At 42.6% G+C, this 26804-nt stretch overlaps 1 protein-coding gene and 2 long non-coding RNA genes across 11 annotated transcripts in view; 1 reads left to right on the top strand and 2 right to left on the bottom strand.

The window, feature by feature from the left end:
- The window catches only part of LOC139061563 (serine/threonine-protein kinase ULK4-like), a 191863-nt gene that overhangs the window by 71223 nt on the left and 93836 nt on the right, over positions 1–26804 (bottom strand). For all 7 annotated transcript variants that reach the window (XM_070551584.1, XM_070551589.1, XM_070551588.1 and 4 more), the window contains 8 exons: positions 21283–21416; positions 20746–20867; positions 20451–20507; positions 20031–20082; positions 19634–19728; positions 8236–8287; positions 7204–7378; positions 4839–4931 (listed from right to left, as the gene is read on the bottom strand). In XM_070551584.1, coding sequence (XP_070407685.1) covers positions 4839–4931; positions 7204–7378; positions 8236–8287; positions 19634–19728; positions 20031–20082; positions 20451–20507; positions 20746–20867; positions 21283–21416 — 780 coding nt within the window. The remainder of the gene's footprint in view (positions 1–4838; positions 4932–7203; positions 7379–8235; positions 8288–19633; positions 19729–20030; positions 20083–20450; positions 20508–20745; positions 20868–21282; positions 21417–26804) is intronic.
- Positions 15395–16007, top strand: LOC139070027 (uncharacterized). Its single transcript, XR_011520693.1, has 2 exons — positions 15395–15529; positions 15878–16007. It is a non-coding gene; the product is annotated as an uncharacterized lncRNA (long non-coding RNA).
- On the bottom strand, positions 16148–18222 carry LOC139070026 (uncharacterized). 3 transcript variants are annotated; one of them, XR_011520692.1, is made up of 5 exons: positions 17545–18222; positions 17091–17181; positions 16637–16950; positions 16494–16562; positions 16148–16387 (listed from the first exon to the last, which is right to left on the bottom strand). It is a non-coding gene; the product is annotated as an uncharacterized lncRNA (long non-coding RNA). The 3 variants fall into 3 exon arrangements; XR_011520691.1 differs by having other exon boundaries at positions 16494–16950; XR_011520690.1 differs by having other exon boundaries at positions 16148–16950.

Here is a 26804-nt window from a genome sequence, read left to right as displayed (position 1 = left end):
CCGCGAAGCGCCGCCATGCAACGATCGTTTCGGCGTCTGCTATATTTTTTTCGCGAGCCACGGGTGAACCGCGTCAATCCTGGCAGGAAGTCAAACCTAGACATAAGAGGCAGGCCAGTAAATTTAACAAAATAAAGCATTTCAAAATACAATTCCGCGATAGTCAAATGTGTTCGTAAACAGACACTGCATAAAAACCACACACACACACACACACACACACACACAGCAAACTTGTGTGTGTGACCACGTGAAGGGGGTGTGGTTTGGGGTGTCTTTCAACCGGAGCAAACAGGACAGAGAGGCGGAAAGTCGTAGGCCAGCTATTAACAACTGGTTCACACCATAGGTTCACACACACACGTGCAAACACACACGTGCAAACAGCAAGGGGGAGGGGGGTGTCAAGGAAAAGAGCAGAGAAAAGGCGGAGAGGAAATGGAGGACACCAACAAGTGGTTAAAAGAAAAACTATGAGGCGCACCTCGACCGGAGCGGAGAAACAAGCGTCTGGCCTGAACTGAGGAGCAGCGAGCAGCGGCCGAATTTCGCTTCGCCTCCCGGCGCTTCGGCGGCCGGTGTGTCCCCGGTCTAAGGCAGAAGTTCTCAACCCTGGTCCTGAGCTCCCCCCTGTCCTGAGAGGGTTTTCAGTATGTCTGCTTCAGCACTACTGATTTACATATTTGCACTGCCTTCTCAGCATGACATCACTTTCTGCAGAAGCCCGTTAGTCACTAGTTATACGCTACCAGAGTCTTACTTTACCCAAGGAGGTAGGGCTGGGCAATATAGAAAAAAATCTTACCACGATGTTCATTTTCACATGAAAGATTTATTTTAATCTAATATCTTTAAGAAAAGAACAGAATTAATCAAACAGGCACTGGAATATTAATTCTTAAAATGTCTCTGCTTGTTTTTAATAAAATTTGTTTAAGAATATGCAATAAAGAAAGAAATAAGACAGAAAACCAAAACAATGTTTTAGCCGTGAAATTTTAGGCAGTTTTAAAAGAAAAAATCAAAACAATGAAATAGACACTGTCGTTGCTCAGAAAGAAAATCTATTTAAATTCTTGTCTTCTCATATGTACAGAGGGACGGGAGGAAGGTTTGCTTCATAGGCGAGCGGCTCTGAGGGGCCGTGGCCTGGCCAGAGACTCGCTGCCTTTATAGCCCACAGGAGGTGCAGCTGGCATAGTGGTGTACCGTAGATGATTGGAGTTTTAACCTGAAGAGAGCGCCACACTGATGGTTTTAGACAGAATCATTACATTTTAAATGATACCCACACGTCTAAAACAGTATTAGACACTCATTTATACAGTTTATCAGCAAAAACACACTTATATTGGGGTAAGTTGTTCTTTAAGTCTGAGGTGTGGCAGCAGGGAAACACCTAAAACATGAAGGACAGGCAGGCGCTGAGGACAAGGGTCAAGAAAACCCATCTAAGGTAAAACCAGTCAAAGTTTACTCCAAGGTTCCTGATAAAGCACTTTGTATAAGAGACTAGAGGACCAAGACTTTCCGTTATTGGAGTTGATTATTTTCTGGAGCCAGAAAATGGATTTTAGTTATTTCTTCATTCAGCTGGAGAAGAATTTGAGCCATCTAAATGTTTGTACGGTCTAACCACTTATGTGAGATGTGTGAGAAACAGATAGCTGAATGTCATCTGCATAGCAGTGAAGTGAAACAACTTCCAAGGTGCTTAAAATGTGCTGAAGGGGCTGCATGCACACCGGAAATGAGTGTGAATAAATAAAGTTGAGAGGTCAAATATCATTATTAGATCTTTTACTAATAAAATCTGACATGTTTAATCAACAAACAAATATTTAGCATTATTATTAGATCTTTTACTAATAAAATCTGACATGTTTAATCAACAAACAAATATTTAGCATTATTATTAGATCTTTTACTAATAAAATCTGACATGTTTAATCAACAAACAAATATTTAGCAGTTTTGTTTCGTTGGGTATGTGGGTGTGGATCTTGTGGGGTTTTAGTGGTGCCGTTTCTGTTGTGCTGCAGTATTATATTCTCAGTGGCAACACCTACTGTTTAAAGGGAGAGCTGCAGCAAGTGCAGCTGGACAGACACCGTCTAGCACATTTGGTGCCAGAGTTAGTTTCACTCTGACTAACTGATGTTCCTAGAGAAAGTAAGGCATGTGTTGAATCCAACGATGGTGTGAAAATAACTACAGGTATCTGATGATATGTGCAGCTTTGTGATTATCTACAAGGTGTTATGACATCACTGTCTTCAACTATTTTAGTGTTTCCTTTTTAAATCCTCACCAGCACACATCTATATTCCAGTCATGGCTGCTAATATTAAACAGTGGGGCTGCTGTTTGTTTATAGAAGTGTTGATTTTTTTATTTGTGAGTAGTTACAAATAATTCCTTTGTGAGAATATTATGTTTCCGGCTCATTGTAGATGTTGCTCATGGCTGCAGAGTATCCATGCTAGGATGAAAGCAAACTGGAGGCCTGTTTGTGAACGGTCATTTTAATACGTTCATAATTAGTCCTGTTGAATTGTATATAATCATTCACTTCTTCCACTGTCTTAAAACACACCAACCTGCATCGTGTTGAATCAAAACTCACACTGAATTGTGACAGAAGAGTAAATCATCTTCCTCCAGTCAATCTAACTTTTATCCTAAAACCCAAATGTATAATTCTACTCACTAAACCACTGCTGGTTGGGTAATATAATGTTCACTGACAATTTAATGGTTGTGATGGTTTGTAAAATTATTAATATAACTAATCAACTGCCAAATCAAACAGTTAATCTTTTATTGTGGACTTGCACCATAAGAAGGATTGGTCCTCTTTTTGTGAGAGTTGTGTTTTATGATTGATTTATCGATTTCGGGTAACAAAATATAATTAAACTTATTATTAAAATAATAACTGTTAAGTGAATCTCATAAATATTCTGTCACTGAAAGAGTTGTGGCATTGAGTGAGCTATTGTGGGATCAGATCTCACCCCTCTTTGCTTATCAGCCTTGGAGCACTTCCCATACCAGACTGTTATGGAAAATGTCAGGACACGGACTCCACACACATTAAAGAACAATAAAGCCTCTTCATACATTATAGCTGCCAGTGGGCCTCATTAATTAGGCTGGCTGTGTTAATGGTCCATGTAAGGTCAACGAACAGTGCAAGTCCATGTTTTTAGCTTCATGACTTCTCCTAAGACAAACAACCCACACACATCTCCGCTTCTTTACTCAGGGTTTGTAAAGCCTGATGGATGGGCTTTGAAACAGGTCCAGACAAGTCTCACTTTGACAAACGAGTCACAGACATTTAAGCTGTAGATGACTAGGACAGATAGCTTTGTTAGCACTACTTGGTGAGTTTATGGGTCACATTAAATACAATCAAAGGACCCCACTGACACATGGGCCTCAGTGAGGATCTATTATACAACTGGGACTCTCCACCATTTGACCTTAGAACTGAAGAAGCCTCTCGGATGAGAGGTGAAACGTCTTCAAGCAACTCAAAGAAGTCCAGACACTTTTCTTTCAAAGCTCCTTAGACTACAATGACCTGGATGACTGAGAACCTTCACAGACATTATACAACCAAGTTAGTAAGTCCAACAGACATCTTCAGTTAATAAAAAACTATGTTTGGACCGAATATTTAACCACTAAATGTGATGAAACAGACAGTTTTTTCATATTAGCCAAACGTGTCTAACAGCCACCAGGAAGAAAACTAATTGTTCCACCATTTGGGACACTAACTCAAGGGTTACTGACATGTTACCAAGTCACACGGTAACTTCACACTTAGGTGTACAGTAGGTGTGAAAACAAACACACACACACACACACACACACACACACACACACACACACACACACACACACACGGGCACACACACACACACACACACACACACACACACACACACACACACACACACACACACACACACACACGGGCACAAGCAAATCATTTTATTTCATTGTTAGACAAGGCTCTTGCAGGTTTTCTGAGCAACACCAACACATCATTATTTCTTGTATTTGGGTGTTAGGTGACTTTCCAACTCAAGAGCCAGTTCCAAACCCCTGAAGAGAGGATTACATCTACTTCGTGCAGAAATAATTTTGTTTTAGTGTTGTATATTTAAAGAGCTCGCATTACAGCTTGAAGCAAAGCTCTTGAGGAGTAGATAGCACGTGGAGATGTTTCAGCCCAACATGTCAATTCTGTGCACTCCTAAGTTAATGTAGCACCTTAAGCCTGTCACTAAACTGATTACCAATGCAGGAAATCCCGGGGCAAAAAGGGTCTAGTTGAATGCACATCACCTTCAGCAGTGCAGCTGGAGAGCTGTCTCTGCGTTAGCTCTGAATGCGCATCAGCAACATCAACAAACAAATGATCATTAGTATTTATCTGTACGTTGTTGAGAGTAAATAAATCACTGCACATGACATAGGCAAGTGTGTCTGTGCCACTTCTGCAGGTGTGTGTGAGAGTGTGCATTTATATACGCATCAGTCTGAAGGATTCATAGAGCTGAATTAAAACAAAGATGTTCTGTGATTAAAACCGGAGAATATTTAGAGTTCATTTGCAAAAACAGAAAACTTTATTTTTTATAAATAAGAAAAAAATGCATCTTTTTATGTTTCACTTGAGGTGGTATCACTCAGTTTGGTTACATCTGTTTTTGTAAATTAGGTCTTCATGCCGACACCAGAGTGAAATGGAAACAACTTCAATAACGCCAAGAAGAAGAAGTAAAAAGAATTTTACATTATGTAGCTTGAATGTAAAGTACCTGCAGATCTGACTGCTGTGTTCGGTCATGGACACCAGCAGTTTGAGGGCGTAGAGTGGAACAGGTTCTGGTCCAGTAAGAAGAGATTCAAACCTAAACGTTAAAAAAAGCAAACAGTGCTTTGAAAAGAATAGTTGAGCGATAAAAGTTATTCCAATATGGAGAGAGAGAGAGATACGTGCTGCTGTCAAAATGTAACTGACCCTCTCAAATATCTTCTGTTTTTACCTCTTGGTTGAAAACATTTCAGTTATCAATATAATTTCAATACCAGATAAAATAACCTTAGTTAATACAAAATGCAGGTTTCAAAAAGTTCAATTGTGAATTGTGTCATTTTGGATAAAAGCATACAGTGGGGCAAAAAAGTATTTAGTCAGCCACCGATTGTGCAAGTTCTCCCACTTAAAATGATGACAGAGGTCAGTAATTTATATCATAGGTACACTTCAACTGTGAGAGACAGAATGTGAAAAAAAAAATCCATGAATTCACATGGCAGGAATTTTTAAAGAATTTATTTGTAAATCAGGGTGGAAAATAAGTATTTGGTCAATAACAAAAATTCAACTCAATACTTTGTAACATAACCTTTGTTGGCAATAACAGAGGTCAAACGATTACTATAGGTCTTTACCAGGTTTGCACACACAGTACACAGTATTTTGGCCCATTCCTCCATGCAGATCTTCTCTAGAGCAGTGATGTTTTGGGGCTGTCACCGAGCAACACGGACTTTCAACTCCCTCCACAGATTTTCTATGGGGTTGAGGTCTGGAGACTGGCTAGGCCACTCCAGGACTTTCAAATGCTTCTTACGGAGCCACTCCTTTGTTGCCCGGGCGGTGTGTTTGGGATCATTGTCGCGTTGGAAGACCCAGCCACATTTCTTCTTCAAAGCTCTCACTGATGGAAGGAGGTTTTGGCTCAGAATCTCACGATACATGGCCCCATTCATTCTGTCCTTAACACGGATCAGTCGTCCTGTCCCCGTAGCAGAAAAACAGCCCCAAAGCATGATGTTCCCACCCCCATGCTTCATAGTAGGTATGGTGTTCTTGGGATGCAACTCAGTATTCTTCTTCCTCCAAACACGACAAGTTGAGTTTATACCAAAAAGTTCTACTTTGGTTTCATCTGACCACATGACATTCTCCCAGTCCTCTGCTGTATCATCCATGTGCTCTCTGGCAAACTTCAGACGGGCCTGGACATGCACTGGCTTCAGCAGCGGAACACGTCTGGCACTGCAGGATTTGATTCCCTGCCGTTGTAGTGTGTTACTGATGGTGACCTTTGTTACTGTGGTCCCAGCTCTCTGCAGGTCATTCACCAGGTCCCCCGTGTGGTTCTGGGATTCTTGCTCACCGTTCTCATGATCATTTTGACCCCACAGGATGAGATCTTGCATGGAACCCCAGATCGAGGGAGATTATCAGTGGTCTTGTATGTCTTCCATTTTCTGATAATTGCTCCCACAGTTGATTTTTTCATACCAAGCTGCTTGCCTATTGTAGATTCACTCTTCCCAGTCTGGTGCAGGTTTACAATTCTTTTCCTGGTGTCCTTCGAAAGCTCTTTGGTCTTGGCCATAGTGGAGTTTGGAGTCTGACTGTTTGAGGCTGTGGACAGGTGTATTTTATACAGATAATGAGTTCAAACAGGTGCCATTAATACAGGTAACGAGTGGAGGACAGAAAAGCTTCTTAAAGAAAACGTGACAGGTCTGTGAGAGCCAGAGATTTTCCTTGTTTGAAGTGACCAAATACTTAATTTCCACCCTGATTTACAAATAAATTCTTTAAAAATCCTACCATGTGAATTTATGGATTTTTTTTCACATTCTGTCTCTCACAGTTGAAGTGTACCTATGATGTAAATTACTGACCTCTGTCATCATTTTAAGTGGGAGAACTTGCACAATCAGTGGCTGACTAAATACTTTTTTGCCCCACTGTAAATAAACATAGTCAGTTACAGCAGTTCCAGGACCTGAAGCAGCAGAACAGCCTCAGACCATCACACTTCCACCACCGTGTCGGTATGATCTTACTTTTCTGACACGCAGAGTTAGTTTGTAGATGTAACGGGATGCACATCTTCCACAAAGGCCTACTTTTGTTTGGTCAGTCCACACAATGTTTTTACCAAAACTCTCAAAAGCAATTTTGGTTCTAATGTTGAAAATGAAATAGACTGTCACAAAACAACGAGTGTCAATAATCCAACTTGAGCCGTTTGGATTACCATGAGCTGGATGACCGAGGACCTCCAGCAGCAGAGTAATCTATCCAACTGACCATTTTTAACGTTATTAGTGTACGTTCCTATCAATGCATACATTATCAGTATAAATCAGACCAACCTTGGAAGCAGGGATTTGGTGTAGAGAGCTGAGATTTGGCTCAAGGATTTTCCATCCTCTCCTTTTCTGTCTCTGTTTTCTGTCTTTTCAAAATTTTCTTGAATATCTTCATCTTGGACCAGCAGAATCAGGCTGAGTTCAGACAGCACCTTCAGAACAAACACCGACCACTCCACTGGAGTAAACAAAGACAATGCATGTTCATTTCAGTCAGAGTTTAAAGAATGGTGTGTGTGTGTGTGTGTGTGTGTGTGTGTGTGTGTGTGTGTGTGTGTGTGCGTGCGTGCGTGCGTGTGTGTCGGAAAGAGAAACCCAACATACCACATAAGGTGCTTTACTTACATCACAGTCAACATTCATATTTTAGACAAATTACTATACAGCCATACGTTAGTTACTTTAATTCTGACCCTAACCCTGAACACATAATCGTACCGTGAATTTAAAAAGTGAATTTAATATTGTTGAACCATTCCATCTATGTGAGTGTAGATTATACAACACAAGCACCCTAACAAACCCAACCAGACTTATTTTAGACTAACACAGCGTGACAAGTAACAGGGAAATAAAATGTTAATGGCAAACCAGAAGCCCCTTTACCCTAACAACCAGCTCCCTCGTGTCGGCAGCGAGCCCTAACAGCCACAGCACATTAATGACCGTCACAGGGTCCAAAACAAAAACAAGGCTGTGGATTACTGTAATGGTGCTTTACACAACATACTGGATTTCCCAAGGTTAGCCTCTCCAGCTCACCATCGCTTGTTTGTAATTCATCACAACACAGCCTGACTCATTATCTACGTCTTTGTTCATTTCTATCTTCTACTTCCTGGATTTTCTCTGCATTCTCAACTAAAATGCGAAACAAAGAAAAGAGTGTGAAGGTTGCCAGCTTTCTTCTGTCACAATGACCTTCTCTCTCAGCTGCCTTTCTATTTTCTCACTGCCATTTCTCCTCACTCACTCCACTCTGACACTAGCTACTCCTGCCACTGCTCTCTCCTGATAGTGACCCAGGGCTCGTACCATTTTTGCTGAAAGCCAGAGTTGTCAGAGGAGGCAGGATGGCATCCACAACCTGAAACGACATAAAGAAGAGAGACAGAGAAAAAATGAAAAGAGCACGTGAGATAAAGAAAAAAGTGACGCAGCATTGTTCGCGAATGTGTTGAAGGCTTGCATGTTTGTTCAGCGTTTTATGTACAATTCTTCTAGATTAGACAACACGAGTAAAGAGACAGTAAACGTCATTTTAATCGAGCTGGTTACTAAACTGAAAACCAGGCAATGGAACGTATTTTTAGAAATGGGGCTGTGTTAATCCTGTAGACTTGAACCATCAAACCGCGGTCACTCATCAAACTGGAAATTCACCGTTGGATGATTTTTCTTTTAGGTTTTTGATCAAACACACGTTTTCCTCTCGGTAAAAGCCCTCTTCTAAGATGAAGCTGTACTGCTCAAATCTGCATGAATACTAATATTACCATAGAAACAACACTAATGCTGAGGGTGTGTGGGGTCATTACATTAAAAGCCAGAGAAAGAAAACTACAAAGGATGTTGCCCACTACCTAATGGCCCATGTAATAATAGCCCAGCATCAGAGGATGGATGGAGTGTGTAGGCTGACGTGTATTTGTGTTTTTGTTTGTGTGTGCTGGTGTTTATGGCCCTTTTACCTTGTTACTGATATCTCTATTGCTCAGTGTGGCAAAAATAATAATAAAAGAAATCATCTATACATCATATGTAGTAGAATACCCTACCCCAACCCTACTGTCCACTTTATATGTTGCTTTCAAAAGTATGGATTTTTCTGTACGCTCATGTGTGTTTATGGATGTTATGGATGTTCAGCACAGAGAAAATATTGCTCAATGACATTTGGTTGGATGGCCTGGCATCAATATGCATTTCTCTCCCAAAATCTGAGACAGACTGATATTCTGCATCAGGTCCAGGGATCGAACGATTGGGGACTGAAGTAGTCATTTTCCCCAGTAGTTTAAGGCATCCAGAGAAAAGAGCAGCAGAAGAACTAAAAGTAAATGTTCCCATCAGCCCCGTGTCCTGCCAACAGTGAAGCATATTGAGACCATTCATGTGTGTGGGAACTCTCAGCCAAGGGAGTGGACTCACTCACAGAACTCAGCCATGAATAAAAATGGTACCCAGAGGAAATCCTACCATCTAAGAAGAGTTTATCTAGTGTGATGGTATACCGAGCCTTGGAGCTCAAGTCCTGGGCCGATACTTTTCAGGAAGCCATTGAAATAAGGAGGAAAAAAGAAAACATCCAAGTTGTCCTTTAAGTTTCGTATGCTGGTGAAAGTTCTCAGTCATCCAGATCATGGTAATCCAGAAGGGTTCAAATGAAGGCAACTGGACTTCTTTGGTTTCTTGAAGACGTTTCACTTTGCATCCGAGGAGCTTTGTCACTTCTGACTGGAATATGGGAGGGTCAAGCTTATAAGCTGTCACTGTCTGTTGTTGCTTAACTGAGCAGACACTACCTACGAACTGCCCTCCTCCGTACCTCATGATGAAGTCGTTAGCCTCTATTGTGTTGAGGAGGGTGTGACTTAGACTGAAGTTGTCTGAGTTCACTGTGAAATGGAACTATTAGAGACAAACTGGGAATTAGTGGAGACCGGTGGTTTGCTTTGTTGATGCCCGGAGGGAGGAGCAGAGTGCAGGATGACTGCTCAGTATGCACACATTACTAGTGACTGTTGCACTACCTTCACTGTCCAGTTTAAAATATCACCAAGCTGAAGACATTTTAGCTCTGCTGAGGAGATAAGTTAGCACTGCGTTAGCCTGCTAGCTAACAGCTGCACCTTGGTGTCTGAGTTCCTGCTTGCCGTAAACCGTGTGACATTACTGCAAAAGATACTGATGTAGAGGAACTTGTTGAAATTAAAATGAAGCCATTGCTATTCCATTAGAAAATCTTTATCTCAGGATGATTTTAAAAAGTCATGATTGTTGTTTTAAAGGTTTAATCTGATTTCTCCTGATTCTGATCCCTTTAAAACCACATGATCGGATCAGAGCATCCCTAGTCAGAAATAAACATCAACATTTGGGTTCATGGCCAGGTAAACCCCAGACCTCAAGCCCATTACAAACCTGTGACCAACCCTTAAGAGACAGGTAAAAAAACATAAACCATCTACATGTGACATGTTCCAAGCACTTGTTATGCAATAATGAGCTGCCATCAGTCAGGATTCAGCCCAGAAGTGAACAAGCTGAATTGCAGATGCCTTAAAAAGAAGGACCAACATTATAAATAACGACTCTGCATAAACTTAGTTGTCAGTCAAAGCTTTTGAAACTTGGGCATTTTAGGAAGCAGCACATATTCTTAATAGTGTTAAATAAAACCGATAAGTATTTTGATGCTTTGTTCATATGAACAGAAATACATGACCAGATGAGATAAATGGTTTTAAGTTAGGACAAAAGTTGGAAAGAGAACTTCAAGCAAACTTTACTTTTAATCCAAAAAGTGAGAAGTCAGTGATGTAAATGATCTCCGGGATGAGTCTGTGTCCTTGTGTAGCAGTAATAAAAGCTAATCTGAGCTGGCTGGCTGTAATTAAAGTGTCTTCCTGTGTTATTGACAATCAGTAGCTCCAAGTCTCCCGTTAGCTCCCTGTCTGCTTCCTGCTTTTCTCCACAAACACATGTCAATAGCCATTAAACACAATCTCATTGTTGTTCCTCACGTACGCGCACACACACACACACACACACACACACACACACACACACACACACACACACACACACACACACACACACACACACACACACACACACACACACATCCTTAACCAAAACACCCACAGATCTGATGAGCTTCTCTTGGTTCAATACTTGATTAGTTTCTTGCCTAAAAACTCACATGTTCACCCTCTGTCCTCTGATCTCTAGTTTAGTAGAAAAGTGAAAATCACACAAAATACGATATGAAACTGAGAGTGGGCTGAATAAATGTAGACATTTAGTAGACGGCTTTATCCAAAGTAGCTCAAAAGCAATGGTCATTAACGAATCTAGACTGTTTCTAAGTGAAGACCGAAGCTTTACCTGAGGACACAATGTGTTTGAGTTTTCAAGGAATTCTTAGAGGTGAAGCTGAACATCTTTAAGAGTTTGGTAGCATACCATGTTCCCACGAGGACGAGTAACTGTGTTGCACTTTAGCCAGCAAAACATGCAGGCGTGTCCAAATTCAGCGGCTGCATCTTCAAAGACCCTGTCATGGTCTGCGTCCTGCGTCTCCCTCGTGTGTCTCCTTGTGTTCTCCATCCCTCTCTAGGTTTCCCTTATGTGTCTCCTTGTGTTCCTCATGTGTCTCCTTGTCTGCATCCCTCCTCATGTGCCTCCTTGTGTTCCCCAGGCCACTCCAGGTTTTTTCCCCTTAAGTGTTCCCCCCAGGTTTAAGCGTCCCTGTGTGTCCCCAACCCCCTCCAGGCTCTAGATTTCCCTTACATTTTTCCTTAGACACCTTTTATCATTAGTCTTCTGTTAAGTGTTTTATCTAGTCTGTTTTCTCCCTCTAGTTCATTTTACTCCCTTCCCCATTTTTAGGTCTGGTTTCCTCCCCTGCCCCGTTGTGCTCCTCCTCTGTTTATTGGTCTCACCTGTGTACAATTCCCTTATCACCCAGCCCTTGTGTAAATAACCCTGTCGTGTTGGTCCATTGTTTGTGTCAGCGTTGTCTCTAGGTCTCCAGGTCAGCTCTTTAAGTGAGCTCTTTGTCTCTAGGTCTCTTGGTTTTTTCATACTTAGATTTTTGGATTTTCGGTTTTGGCTTCCTGCCTTTTGGATTTACTTTTGGACAATCGCTCCTAATAAAGGAATTTACGTTTATTCCAACTCTTGCCTCGTGTCTCCCTGGTTCTGCATCTTGGGTCCTAACCCCCACCCCCCCACCCCCCCACAGCCTGACAGAATGGACAGACAAACCCAGGACCCAGCAGACTCTCCAGGTACCCCAGATGTACAGATGTACAGGTGCTATGGTGACCCAGAAACCTGCTGGACTGCGCTGGCTTCTTGGACATGAATTCCTCAGAGTTTAATAAGGTGTCGTTCAAGGTGTTCTGCTTGGGAGGCAGAGCCCTGTGGTGGGCCGCCCTCTACTTGGACCTTCACCCCATAGAAGAGGTCTCTTTTTGGACCTTCTCGAAAGAGCTTTGGGCGACTTTCGGCCTCACACCACGACCACTTATCATATGTACCTTCACAACTCTGATCGGCCGAACCTCCATGCCTTCACCTTGTCTCGACTGCGCCACCTCATCATCTCCGGTGGGCTGTCACTCCTCCTCTGCGGCGTCCGGCGCCATCTCAGCACCTCCAGTGGGCTGAGCCACCACACCTTCACCTGGTCCAGACAGCGCTGCTTTCTCATCCCTGGTGGGCTGTCATTCCTCCCAGTCCTCTGTTCCAACCGGCGTCATCCCCGCTCCTCCGATGAGCCGAAACTCTCCACGTCGACGACGCTGCAACCGTCGCCAACTCCACCCGCCATCATCACCAGCTCAGGCCGAGCACTGCCAGCTCAGTCTATGGTCCTCTCCAAGACCCAACTGGTCCAGCCTGTGCAAGCAGCTCCGGTCCAGCCTGTCCCAAGCGGCTCCGGTCCAGCCTGTCCCAAGAGGCTCCGCTCCAGCCTGTCCCAAGAGGCTCCGCTCCAGACTGTCCCAAGAGGCTCCACTCCAGCCTGTCCAAGAGGCCATGCCTCCAGGGTCTACGCCTGCAGTTCCCTGGTCTACGCCTGCAGCGTCCTCGCCAGTCGAGTCTAAAGTGTCCTCGCCAGAAGAGTCTAAAGTGTCCTCGCCAGAAGAGTCTAAAGTGTCCTCGCCAGCCGAGTCTAAAGTGTCCATGCTTCCAATGTCTCCAGAGTCTCCTCCAGCAGAGTCTTCGTCTCCTGAGCCGCCTCGTGCCGAGTCTTCGCTACGGCCTCGTGCCAAGTCCCCATCTCCAGAGTCCCCTCATCATCCTCCTCTTCAGCTTCCAGAGTCACCTCTTTGACTTCCAGAGTCGTCGTCCCTTCCTCGGCTTCCAGAGTCATCATCCCTTCCTCGGCTTCCAGAGTCGTCATCCCCTACCTCGGCTTCCAGAGTCGTCGTCCCCTTCCTCGGCTTCCAGAGTCGTCGTCCACTTACTCGGCTTCCAGAGTCGTCGTCCCCTTCCTCGGCTTCCAGAGTCGTCGTCCACTTACTCGGCTTCCAGAGTCGTCGTCACCTTCCTCGGCTTCCAGAGTCGTCGTCCCCTTCCTCGGCTTCCAGAGTCGTCGTCCACTTACTCGGCTTCCAGAGTCGTCGTCACCTTCCTCGGCTTCCAGAGTCGTTGTCCCCTTCCTCGGCTTCCAGAGTCGTCGTCACCTTTCTCGGCTCCTGGTACCCCGTCGCCGGCCCCCCAGAGCCTCCTGGACCTGGCTTCTGATTCTCTGTCGCCGGCCCTCCCAGACTCCCCTGGTCCCCTTGTTGTTCTTTTTGTCTGTGTCTTGTGGGCGTCTGGTATCCGCCCCTTGGGGGGGGGGGTACTGTAATGGTCTGCGTCCTGCGTCTCCCTCATGTGTCTCCTTGTGTTCTTTATCCCTCTCTAGGTTTCTCTTATGTGTCTCCTTGCGTTCCTCTTGTGTCTCCTTGTCTGGATCCCTCCTCATGTGCCTCCTTGTATTCCCCAGGCCACTCCAGGTTTTTTCCCCTTAGGTGTTACCCCCGGGTTTCAGCATCCCTGTGTGTCCCCAACCCCCTCCAGGCTCTCTAGGTTTCCCTTACGTTTTTCCTTAGACACCTTTTATCATTAGTCTTCTGTTAAGTGTTTTATCTAGTCTGTTTTCTCCCTCTTGTTCATTTTGCTCCCTTCCCCATTTTTAGGTCTGGTTTCCTTCCCTGCTCCGTTGTGCTCCTCCTCTGTTTATTGGTCTCACCTGTGTACAATTCACTAATCACACAGTCCTAGTGTATATAACCCTGTCTGCGTCTCAATGTGGTTGTTGGTCCATTGTTTGTGTCAGCGTTGTCTCTAGGTCTCCAGGTCAGCTCTTTAAGTGAGCTCTTTGTCTCTAGGTCTCTTGGTTTTTTCATACTTCGATTTTTGGATTTTTGGTTCTGGCTTCCTGCCTTTTGGATTTACTTTTGGACAATCGCTCCTAATAAAGGATTTTACGTTTATTCCAACCCTGCCTCGTGTCTCCCTGGTTCTGCATCTTGGGTCCAACCCCCCCCCCCCCCCCCCCCCCACTCACAGCCTGACAGACCCAACCTCCCCACTAGGTGTAGACTGGTGTAGGGACCAGGAGACCAGAGGCTGTGAAATGAGATGATCAAGCCTTCAGATGTCTTCTAGCCATCAATCCCGTTGCCTAGCAACCACGACAGTGTTAAACAGGAGTCTAAATTAAACTTTGCACTATATGAGCTGACTCTGTCCATCGTAAGAGGACATTTTCAACAACCAGAGACTTTATAACTGCTGACAGATTCGTCTTTTCAGCTGGCAATGTAGAAAAATGAACGTTTTAATCAAAAGCATGACGGTTGGATGAACCTGAACAAGACTACAAGCTGGAACTCTTAATGATACACTTAAAGTTACAGTGTCAGGGTATCTGCAGGTTTAAGGGAGCCAAATTTAAGACTTTTTAAGACCTTTTTAAAGGCCAATTTGACCAAATTTAAGCTACTTTTTTTAAACTATAATTTCCAGCTATTACGAATGTGGGACTAGCCATCCAGCTACCATAAAAGTTGCACGTCCCCATGGTGCAATCTCCCACTAGCTTAACCAGCTAATGTGCTCATCTAAAAAGCCCCCTTCCACAACCAACTGAATGTGTACGGTTCCGCTTATGCCAATATCATACACAAAAAATGCTGAACACTAACTAGAAATTCATGAAAATGGAAATAAAAAATTCTTGTTTATTGGGTCTTTGGTAATTTAAGACCTTTGGAAACTGTATTTAAAGAGCGGGTCAATTGAGCCTCAGAGTCTTACCCCACCCACGTATCAATTTTAAAAAATGCAACATTAGTAGGCGTTGCCTGGAGGACCGAGAGGGCGGAGCCGCGGCAGTGACGAAGACGACGGCTAACTAGACGAAGCTAGCTCCCTTCACTCTGAGCAGTTATTAGAAGTGGAGGACGTTTCTCCCCCTCCTTACACAGACACTCGAGAAGAAAGGGACCAAGTCTATTTGGAGGAGACAAGCGGACCTGAGTCTTATTGTTTTGAGCTTGTGAGTTGCCTGAAACTCCCAGAACCGACCCAACAGAATCACCTCTGAAAGGCAAGTAGCCGTTAGCCATAGCATTGGATTAGCTGCAGGGTTTGTCTCCACGGCCCTAAAAAGCTAGTATTCAGCATGTTTTAGAGGTTTATCTGCTTCAGCACACCTGGTTTTAATCAGCAACAAATAGCTGAGCTGCTTAACAGCTAATCTAACCTGTTAAAGCAGGAAAATCCACTGAAACATGCTGGATAGCTCTCCGGTAGCCCTGGGCTCAAGTTACAGTCTGCTGCATATAAAGTTATGAAAATACCCCATGAGAAAATTATTCTGTAATGTGTTCAGCCCACTAAAACTGCCCTGATTTCTTTATTTATTTACTAATAACAGCTGCTCTCTCGGTTCTAGGTCCTCTGGTGTCTGCAGCTGGTCTCCTCTGCTGCTGTCATCAGGATCAGGAGCTTCCAGAAGAATGTGCCTTTCAATGACTCTTTCCCCCTTATTTGTTATATTAATTAAATAAATCTCAATTTATATATTTCCTGTTTTTGTTCATGTCCATAAATACTTAAACATGCTTGAAATTAAAACGAGCTTTTATCAGTGAGGTGCTAGTTTATTTAATCACAATAGCTAGTTAAACATGCAACAAAAATGTGATAATCAATGTAATTTATAAATATCCATTAAAATATCAAAACTGGAATCTAAATGAGATATTTGGCAGCACAAAAAACTTGCCAAACACAATATTTATTATAATAATTGTAGGCAGACAGGAGACAGAGCTGATGGAGGTTCTCAGTCATCGAAGGAATGCTGAAGGCTTTCCAGGAACAGGAGATGTGGTGTTGTCTCTTCTCTCTCTATTCTGCCAGATGAGCTGATAGGTTACAGGTGTGTGAGGACATCCTCATGCTGTCATAACCAGATGACAGGAGTTATCAGGTGATCAGCCAGGCTAATGATGAGATGCAGAAAGAAAACAAATTCAGGACAGTGTACAATATGTGGTGTTGCTCACCTTATGTGCTCTTATAGAGTTATTAACGTGTGCCTGCCTCATGGTGTAGAGTCCATATTTTGCTGTGTCCTGCAATAATGCAGGTTATTAGTTAATTTACTTTTGATAGCAAAAACAAAATATTTAATGTAAAAGTTATTTACCAGGTGAATCAGCTCACACATCACCAAGTGTCACAGGGGCAGAATCAGTAGCCTCCGTCATGATGTAATCACATACTTATTTAATTGTTAATATCTTAAAAATTCTGAAATGTTTTAATTTTTTTTTTTTTACCTTGAACAGTTCACTGAGCTTGCACTGTCACTGAGGTGGAAGCTGGAATCAACAGCAGACACCTTACATCTTGGTCTTTTCAGGGGGTCTGGACGATCTGGGACCTTCTGGAAGATGAATTTTCATCATGGTCCCTGTGGGTCACCAGACACACTGCGGCTGTGAACTCCATTCTGGCTGGCTATGTAAAAACAAAGAAGCAGCACATTTATAAATGTTTAAAAGAGCATAAAATCACGTGTAAAAATAATCTGTAAAACAAATTAAAACTAGAAGGTAATAATAAAATGTTTACATAGAAGATTATTAAAAATAATTCACCTTTGCTACAGGTAAGGCTTCACGTCTGCCTGGACAAGTGCATTCTTGCAGCTAAATCAGTCTGACAGCCAGTGTCTTGGGTAGATTTAGCCTGAAAAAAAAAATAGAAGCATATTGTTGTTGGGAGTTTATAAAGTCAGATAATATACAAAAGAAACTGTCCTATATAGGCGCTTTATAACATTCCTAGTGTGTGATCGTTGTTATAACGTAAAAGTCAGTCACATATGATGTGGAGAGCCTGAAATGTGACCTCCTGAACAGAATTCCTCACAGAACCGGGTCACAAGCTGGATTTCACGCTGTAATGCTGTCTGTCAAGTGCTGCGTCAGAGCCACTGTTGCAGAATTGCCGACTGACTAGCTAAAGGAAGTGAACCACGTCTCTCAGACTTTGCATTTAGGTAGGGAATTGTCTTTAGAAGATGTTAAAACGTTTATTTAGCTGACTCACCTCAGACTGGAGCCCGCCGTGGTGGGGGAGCAGAGTCGGTGGGCTGCATCTAAATCGCGGAAGAGCCATGGTGGGCAGCCTCCCTCTTCAAACGGAGGCGTGCAGAATCGCGGGTAAAATGCCCACAGAGTCACCGCAAGCATACTACACTACACCAACTCACTAATACTAAGACGATATGGATCACTAAACCCGAAATACTTTCCCAATTACACTAACAGCCAAACACTAACTAAACTACAATATACAACAGCCAAGCTAACACTAAATAAGTATTTATAACACTAAAAGATATGCTAAGACTAGGATATGCTAATGCTATATGCTAATGCTGAACTACCGCTGACCTCCTACACTCGCTTGCAAATCCAACTCCAACGCGCCACAGGGCGTGGCCGAGACTCTCGTTGCTTTTATAACTTTGGCACGGAGCTGCTACGTAGTACTCTACTGGTTTACGTAGTACTTTACTCTTTAGCCATTGGCTAAAATTTATTCAAAATGACTCAAATTCTATGTTTTCAGCTGAAGGTGGCGCATTACTGTGGTTTTTAGACAGAATTTTTAATTTTTAAAGAAAATGCACCAAAATGCTAAAATAAAGAATGCACACATTTAAAACACTATTAGACACTCATTTATACAGTTCATCAGCAAAAAAAAGTTAATTTAGACGTTACTTGCTCTTTAAGGATTACTTGTCATTTTTAATGATTTTTAAGGCCTTAAATTTGGAAAAGCAAATTTAAGACTTTTTAAGGACCCGCGGATACCCTGAGTGTGTATTTTTACTGGCGATGCGGGGCAGTAGATACCTAAATCGTTGTAAGCAAGCAGTATTTTTGTGTTGGAGTAAGACCTTACCAACGGATGCCCATTAGGGTCAAAAAGCCCTGGGGAGTGCAAACTTTAGCAAAATAAGGAGCACATCAGACTCTGTTTCATCAGTGGCAACGAGTGAAGAGGTAAACATATAAAACAACATTTAAGAATGACAAAAGTTTTGTAACCGTTTGTTACAAATCAGTGAATGCTTTTTGTCCTCATGGGCTTCCATAGAAGGAAACATGGCGTCTAATATGGCGTCGCCCAGAGACTTAAGACCCGCTCCCGTGTATTTTAGACCTGATTTTTATGATTATTTGTTATGAAGCTGCCAATAATTTTCAACAACTGGGCATCATTTCATTCATTTTCAACAACATTTTGATAGATATTTCCAGAAGTTAATGGTAAAAACTTTACATAGCCTCTTAAAGGAAATACTGAAACGTCATTTTCTGGAAAAGTTTCTATTTTCCAACAGTTTAGCCTGGTATCTCAGTTGCAGCTAGGGGGTCAAGAAAAACTGCCAAGTGTGCCTTTAAAGCTGCAACCAATTCTACTTTGCTCCCTCGCTGTTCCAAAAACAATCGGACCGTGACATTAAAATACTGATTTAAAGCTGCTACTGCAACACGTGCTCACACCTGAAGCGTCGGAAAACGACGCTCTGGCATGCGCGTTAGGACGTGTCGAAAACAAACGCTTGGTCACCCAGCATCATTTTTGATGCTGCGGGTGTGAGAATGTGGGGGCTGCGGTGAATCTACAGAACAAACTAGGTTTTGAACACAAACACGGTCACAAAACACTCACCCCTCCCCTCTGGTATCTGTCCTGAGACACTTCTGCTGGAACAAGAAACCCACGACGCCAGCAAAAACCAGATAGTGCTAATTACCAGTTACCGTTACTTCAAATGGTGTTTTCTTTTTGGGACTCTGGTAGTTAGACCTAAAGTTGAAGCGGTAGCAGCCGGCTAGTCTCACTCTCAAACGCCACTTGTTGGTATTGGCTCCTGATAAAGGCTCCTGAAGTCAAAACTCATTTTGGGGTCAGTTAAAGTCTGTTTTTATGTGTGAAGTGATGCAAGAAACACGAAACACTGTGAGACAAAAACACCATTAGTAATGGTCACGTACCTCCTACCTTTAGTCAGACAGACCTGAACGTTAGTGTGGCACTACACCAAGTCAAAATGATGATAAACACGTAGTAGCTGGATGCACACACACACACACGCGCGCACACGCACGCACATACTTACAGTCACATGATACTGAGTGATGAGAGTGTGGTGCTGACTCAGGACCTCCACGATGGATAATGTTGTTCTAATCAGATCTTCACGAATTGAAGCACCTAATGGAAAATCATCATTTTCAGCTCTACTGACTCAGAAACATGAGACTGAACCCTGATGGGTGAACAGTAGCGCACTCTGCACACGTGGCTGTAAATCAGCACCACAATAGTCTTTTCAGGGCAACACCTCCATTCATACCCACATATATTCATGTTTCATTATTAGACATTTAAAATGAGTATTAAAGCAAAGCAACGTGTATGTAGAAGTGATAAATGATGACTAAAGCTATAACAGTACTAGTATATGATGACTGAGCTCTTTTAACCATCACAGCCAACAGGAAAACACATCTTACCGACAGCACTGGCCAGGTTCGTTTCATGTGACTCTATGGATGTGACGTATTTCTGAAAGAACACAAGGACAGAAGGCTTCTGTACTTAGAGTGGTTTTATTTACTGTTTGTTATTTTCTTTAGCTATAATGTGAGTTTAGGACTTCAGAGGTGTGCATTTTAATCCTTTAAAAAAACATTTATATTTATGTGTTGTTGACTTTTTTCTACTTTTTGCTGAGATTGTAATAGCACCAATGTTTAACCTCAAAGATCCACATAAACTGGAAGTGCTTTTGGTAGATGCCAGTTGTTTTAGAGTTTTTCAAACTGCATTAGACTAATGAGGTGTCAGTGTACTTTTTAAAGTGCAAATTAGTTTTTCTGAAACAAGAAAAGCTAAAAAGATAAAAAAGGGAGAGTGATGCTGCAAGCGCCTACCAGCACCAGTCCGATCTGAACCAGGAACTCTTCATGTACGATTCGAGGTCTAAAGACCTGAGGGGAGACACCCAAGCACACAAAATAATGGATAACAAAAAAATTAAAGTGTGATGCTGCAAATAAATAAAACAAATCCAAATGTAGGAAAAAGAGATGAAATCAAGCCAAATAAACAATGTCACAAATACTGTAATACAGCTTAAAGAAGACAAAAGGATAGATGACATCAGATCATTTCAGTGAATCAGACAAAAATAAATCAAACAGAGAAAATGATTTGGGCCCTGTCTACCTGAGATGAAAGAAGCCCCAGAACGACAGAGACTGTTGGTAAAGTCTGTTTAAGCTGTTTACTCTGAGCAGCAGAAGGGTGTCGTCTCCCGATAACCCCTCCCAGTGCGTTTAAAACATCCTCTAGAGAAGAGCGGACACGGTCGAGACAAAACCAGTGAATGAGCAGACGAGACTAGAGCTACAAAAGCACAACAAAAAACCACATGTGATGTGACTGCTAGCATCTGGAAAAGCTTTAATTATACATTTGCAGCTTTAGCTAAGGTGGTGATATCTTCCAGTTGTACACCTATAAAAAGACTTGTTTGTGAATCAAGTTAAAGTAAAATTAGGACTCTAAATGCAATTAAGTGCAGGTTTCATGTAGTTTGTAAGGTTATTAAATTACACTATAAATTATATGTGTGCAGATTTAGTGAATAAAAGTAAGGGAAGACCTGACTGTCGTTACAACATAAAAGCAATGACATTTCTAACGTGGCGTAAGTACTCATGAAAAAGAAACAAACAGAAGTGTGTACTTGTGAGTGCTCACCCATTATCACTGGTGCAGTGGCACTCAGATGTCCAAGCAGAAGGTCCAGACACTGACCCAGGTATCCTGACTGGCTGGGATTCTCCCTCAGAGGAGTTGCCTTCCGCAGGTCTCTCTCCAGGTACATCACAAGTCTAGACAGACACATCCAGCTATTCCATGCCATCTTCACATACGTGACTTATTCACGCGTTTCATCGCTAGATTACGTATTTCAGGGAAACATGTATTAAAGCACCTCTAAGCTGTTTTTAACACTATAATGATTCTTTAAAAAGAAAAAAACATTTCACACAAAACCTAAAATAGCGTTTCCCCCCGTTTGAAAATAAGCGCGTTCTTGGTATCAAAATGTGTCTTTAAAACTCACGGACATCATATGTGTAATTCATGAAACATAACAAGCGGATTAGAAAATGGCGTTTTTAGCCCCGTTGACTTGCATTCATTTTGTCGTTCTTCCGGGGACCCATTGTGCAGAAGTGACTTAAGCCTGGTTTATGCTTCTCCGTCAGCTCCGCAAGGGACAGACACGCACGGATTGACGCAAGTGTTTTGCTCTCACACTTCTCCGTCACTTCTCCGTCTCCTGGAGAGTGTTGCAAAGCAATTGCCCGGCCAACAACAGAGGGCGTAGCGCTGTTCTGTGGTATCCTGTCATGTATCGGTCCAAGATAGTGTGTTTATATTGTGTTTTTGGTGTATATAAGAGACTTTTAACACGGACATATTTGTCTCTCATTCTCCCACCTCTTCATGCGCTCCCTACCTCTAAACCAACGTTTCCTATCATTTCCGTCCACAAATAAAACGCTTGCTGTGCATCTTTTCACTCCTAAAGTCACGGGAGAATTAAATGTTCATATTTTTAGAGTTTTTTCGCGAGGTATTCTTCAAGCTTCTCCGTGTCTGCCGCTAGTTATCCTCGGCTCTCTTTGCAATGGCGGTGCTGTAAACAACAGCGGCGTCCTGACCAATCATAAGCTTGCGTAATCCGTCTCGTTCGACGGATGTTTAAAAAAGTGGGCTCGACTCCGTACATACTTGCGTGCCTGCCGGAGCTCTACGCAAGGACGGATAATGGCGTTGCGTGTCTCCGCACTGATGCAGACGGAGAAGCATGAATCAGGTTTTAGGCTCCCTATTAGCTGGAAGAATAGGGAGCTGAACATGACAAGATCTGGTATTTTACTTACTGATATGTGGACATCTATCCTCTCATTGGCTAACAGCAACACGACTCTACCACTGACTCTGTCTGCTCTGCAACGTTGATGTTTTATCCCCACAAATAACACAAGCCTGGAGGAGTTCTGCTGTGTGATGGAGTTGCTAATGCTAACAGTTAGCTTCTACTAGCTGAGACATTCTCTGCTGTTTGCTAGATGCTAAACCAACAACAGCCTTCCCCGTCACAAGTCAAGATGGGTGAGTCCATGAATGTTAAGTGAAACATCCAGGTGCCGTATGCCTTCGGCTTGTTTTCACATCCCTTTGCTACACAAGTAACTGGCATGTTCTTGTATTAAGCCTCTACAACTAACTAAGGAAAGAAATAATGTGCAGATCGCACGTGTATCTTTGTTTACAGAAGCCGGGCAGCTCTTGCGTTTCCAACCACTGAGTTATATCCATGCACCATGCAGCAGCGGCTCACAGTGGTGCTTTGTCGTAATATAGTCCCAAGTCTAAATCGGCTCCTTCTAATACTTCGTGTTACTTCTTACTTTTCATTTGCAGTCGACATGATTATTGAGCTCTACATGAATAGTTGGTGTCATTATTGAGTCACTCGCAAACAAAATGCTACTAGTTCCCATTCACTTCCATTGTTTATGCTAGACAAAGGCAGACGGGCGGCAGCCAGACCAGGAGAATTACTGCGCTGGTTACAAAATGCTTTTCTCTGGTTAATCTAACTCTGGGAAATACAGTAATAGACAAAATTCACTTTGAGGTGGAATATCCCTTTAAAAAAATTAATAAACTGCTCAAGTGCAGCTATATAAAAACAAACAAACTCCCCGGCTTTGTGTCAGAGACTCAGATTTATCATATATAACTGACCTACAAGCCTCCCGCTGTGTGACGGGGTGTGTGTGTGTTGAAAGCCAACACATTCCTCTCTCGCTGTCAATCTTAACACTTCCTCTGTGAGATTTGTGCAAGTTTATCTCTCAGAAACACGCTCACACATATTTTCACCATGGAGGTGCTAATTAAACTCAACTCGAGCCAGTGTGAGAGCGGGACTTGGGAAATACATGACTCTGTATGTGGTATGGTTGAGTCATGCAGCGTTCTCTGTGGGAGAGAGACAGGCAAGCCAAATTTTAACAACTCAGACTCAGTTTACACTGAGAGGTTGTGTGTGTCTGACATGAAGAAAGAGTCACAGAAAGAGGAAAATAGCTAAAGAGGAAATGCCTAAAAAAGCTTTTCAGTTCTGTAATCCTGTTTCAAGCACAAACAAATGACATGTTGACAAGTATAAGACATTCAGCAATGAGGGGCTGGAAAAGGTCGTGATGCACTACTGTTTTCTGTCAGGCACTGTTTCTGACACAAAGTTAGCTTTTTACTCTACAAACCTACTTCTGGGTAATAAACCCAATTTAATTTTACTGCACATTAGCAATGACGACATTCATAAAACGTTTAGGTGATAAGAAGCGACCAAATGCAGCATCTGACTCTAAAGTGTCTAAAGATACCATCCTGTGATTTCAACATGTTTTCCTCTAAATACTTCCAGTTTTTACTTCCTGATGGGAGTTACAATTCCACTCCTGACTCACTTTTACTTCCATCTTAATTATGTCTTTTGCTTATTGCATTGTGGGCCATAAGCATTCACCGCCCTATCCTAACATCCAACCCAAGTCATGTGTTATTTACTAGAATATAATTCTGAGAGGTTAAAAGAGGCATTTAAATAGAAATGGACCAAATAAAGGAAAAAGGGAAGAAGAAATGGCTGCAGCACTAATGAGGGTGATGGATGTCAAAGCTTTTAAAGTGAAAGACCAACTGGTTATGAATTACCCCGGGACGGGTTGCATGTATGTGACAGAATCATCCATATGCATCCGACCATATGGGCCGCTCACATTTATTGCTGCACTGTGTGGCGTGGGGTAAAACACGGGACGAGCAGCTAATGAACTGTTTGAAGTTCTAGCGCAGCTGCAACGTTCAGCAGCATAAATGACGTGTCCTGGGAACATATATTCATCCTATAATTCCCACAGCTGCTGTGCTGCTTTAACTCAGAGCTCAGGCCAACTACGAGTGCACTGTCAACAACCCCACGCAGCATGTGAGTGAGAACCTCTCGTCTAAGAAATATCTGCTTCCCACAACAGATCAGTGTGTTTGAAAGTGTTGAGGGTCTGACCTCATGAGGAAATTACTATGCAGTGATTTTCTCCAAAATGACTGTGCTTAAATTGCTCTGAAAAGCAAATAATCACATCAGCGCCAAGAAACTTCATTTCCCATGATGCTTTGCACACGGAAGCATTGTGATGACGTCACCGCCTAGTACCAGAAACACGTTCTGCGCATGTGCGGGAAGCCGTGGAGCTTTTCCCGCGAACTAAGACCATAAATCTTCAGCAGAGACAAAGAATCCTCGTTCTTTTGCCCAGGATACCTGGCGGTAAGGACACGCTTGTCAACGCTCCGACAACTTGAGCACGCGGAAGCTCTAAGTGCCCAAGTTGAGCCCACGGAACTGCTGGAAACTAAACTGCAAGCCCATCAGATCTGCTCGTTTCTGCTCCCCTCCAGCTGATGTTTGAGGACACAGAACTGCGGAGGAAAGCAACAACTCCATCAAGCACGCTGTAAGTTATAACTCAGCACAGAAAGAAACTTTGCTGTCTCTGTCCAGCCCGTGGAGAAACACTCGTGAACGCCAAACAACGGAGAAAGCATCAAACCGACGGACGACGCCGAAAGCTGCGGAGAAACACGGAGAACCATCAAATCAAAGAGGGAGGGACGCCTCGCTCTTCTGGTGATCAGCAACTCATCTCTTTCTCTCTCTCCTTCTTCTTCCGTTAACTCTATAGTCCAGAATAAGCAATAAAACCGCGCTATTGCTTAAAAAGTAGCTTCGTGTTTTCCTCTTTCGTCCCAAACACGTCCGTCGGGTCATTTTGAAAGAATAAACTGCATATTGATCATTGTTTGGTATCTTAAAATGGTTTCTGTCATGGCCAGGCTGAAACTAAAAGATATTAATTTGTGATTAATCTTTTGTGTTGTTTCATGATCTTTTGAAATGTTTTGAGTGATTTAAGGTTAAGTTACTACTGATTCTAAGTGCTTTGGAAGTTAAAGTGCAAGTTGCCACCCACACTTTAGCCAGACAAAGGGGTCAGCCATCTTGTATTCAAGACTCCATTTTGAATCCATACACACGCACACACACACACACTACTCCTTTGTGAGAACAAAGGACCCCATTCATACATCCTCCATCACATGCAAACACATCCATCTTCAATCATATCACACGGTTATTATTCATCTATTCCACTGTTTATTCATTTGACAAATTGTTAATTAAATGTTATAAAATTCAGATTTTTGTGTCCAGTAGCTTTGTTGTGTCGAAGAGAAGTCTCTGCTCCGAGGATTCTACGAACTTCAAGAAAGACTGATAAGAGTTTTGGATTCATTTCCCTTTCTAATTAAAGGGTGGTGCCCCGAAGATATCTAAGAATATCTTAATTAATTAATAAATTAGTAAATAGTTCCATATTTACAGAATTTATTGAAGAATCCAAAAGTAAGTTAAAGCTTACGAATTGTTCGCTCCTAATAACCCCAACATTTTATTGGTGCAGCCCGCGTGAGGCTTGGATACACAGAGATTTCTATCCGGCACAAACAAACAAATAAATCCAAAAAGCTTGAATTAAAAATAATCCGCTGTTCAGCCTTGAACCAGCAACAGAGTGGTGCTGATTTCGCTGAGCAGGAAGCTGCATCGAACTCTCACCAGTAACTCAGTGCTTCTTTAAAGGTGCAACGTGTAAATTAATTCTGGTTGACTTTTAGGTTAAAATTCAGTTTTTCCTTAAAGGTGCAACGTGTAATTAATTCTGGTTAACCTTTTAGGTTAAAATTCAGTTCTTCATTAAAGGTGCAGTGTGTAAGTAATTCTGACTAACCCTTTTAGGCTAAAATTAACTGCTAATTTAGCGACTTTAACTCACAGTGGCTATTATAACTAACTGAAACCTTCACTCAAAGACTGATAACACCCTGTTTGCTAATATTCTGAAGGAATAACTAGCATATTTAACACTGCAAGTGTTGTAAGACGTTGCTACGGCAACGCACCAGCTTTTGCTAAAATACTGAAAGGAATAGTATTTTAAGCGTCAGTCACGGCAGTCCGTGCAATTTTAAAACGCTAAAACCTGTGCGCACAAAGGTTAATTTAGTGTTTTTCTGCTACAAAACTAGCAGTTGCTGCCAAAAGGTGCAGCTTTGAGCTATCTGCAGAA

This window comes from Nothobranchius furzeri, chromosome 5 (assembly GCF_043380555.1).
Source record: "Nothobranchius furzeri strain GRZ-AD chromosome 5, NfurGRZ-RIMD1, whole genome shotgun sequence".
Classification (NCBI taxonomy): Eukaryota; Metazoa; Chordata; class Actinopteri; order Cyprinodontiformes; family Nothobranchiidae; genus Nothobranchius; species Nothobranchius furzeri.
Note: the sequence above shows the minus strand (reverse complement) of the source record. Positions and strands in the feature narration are given on the sequence as shown.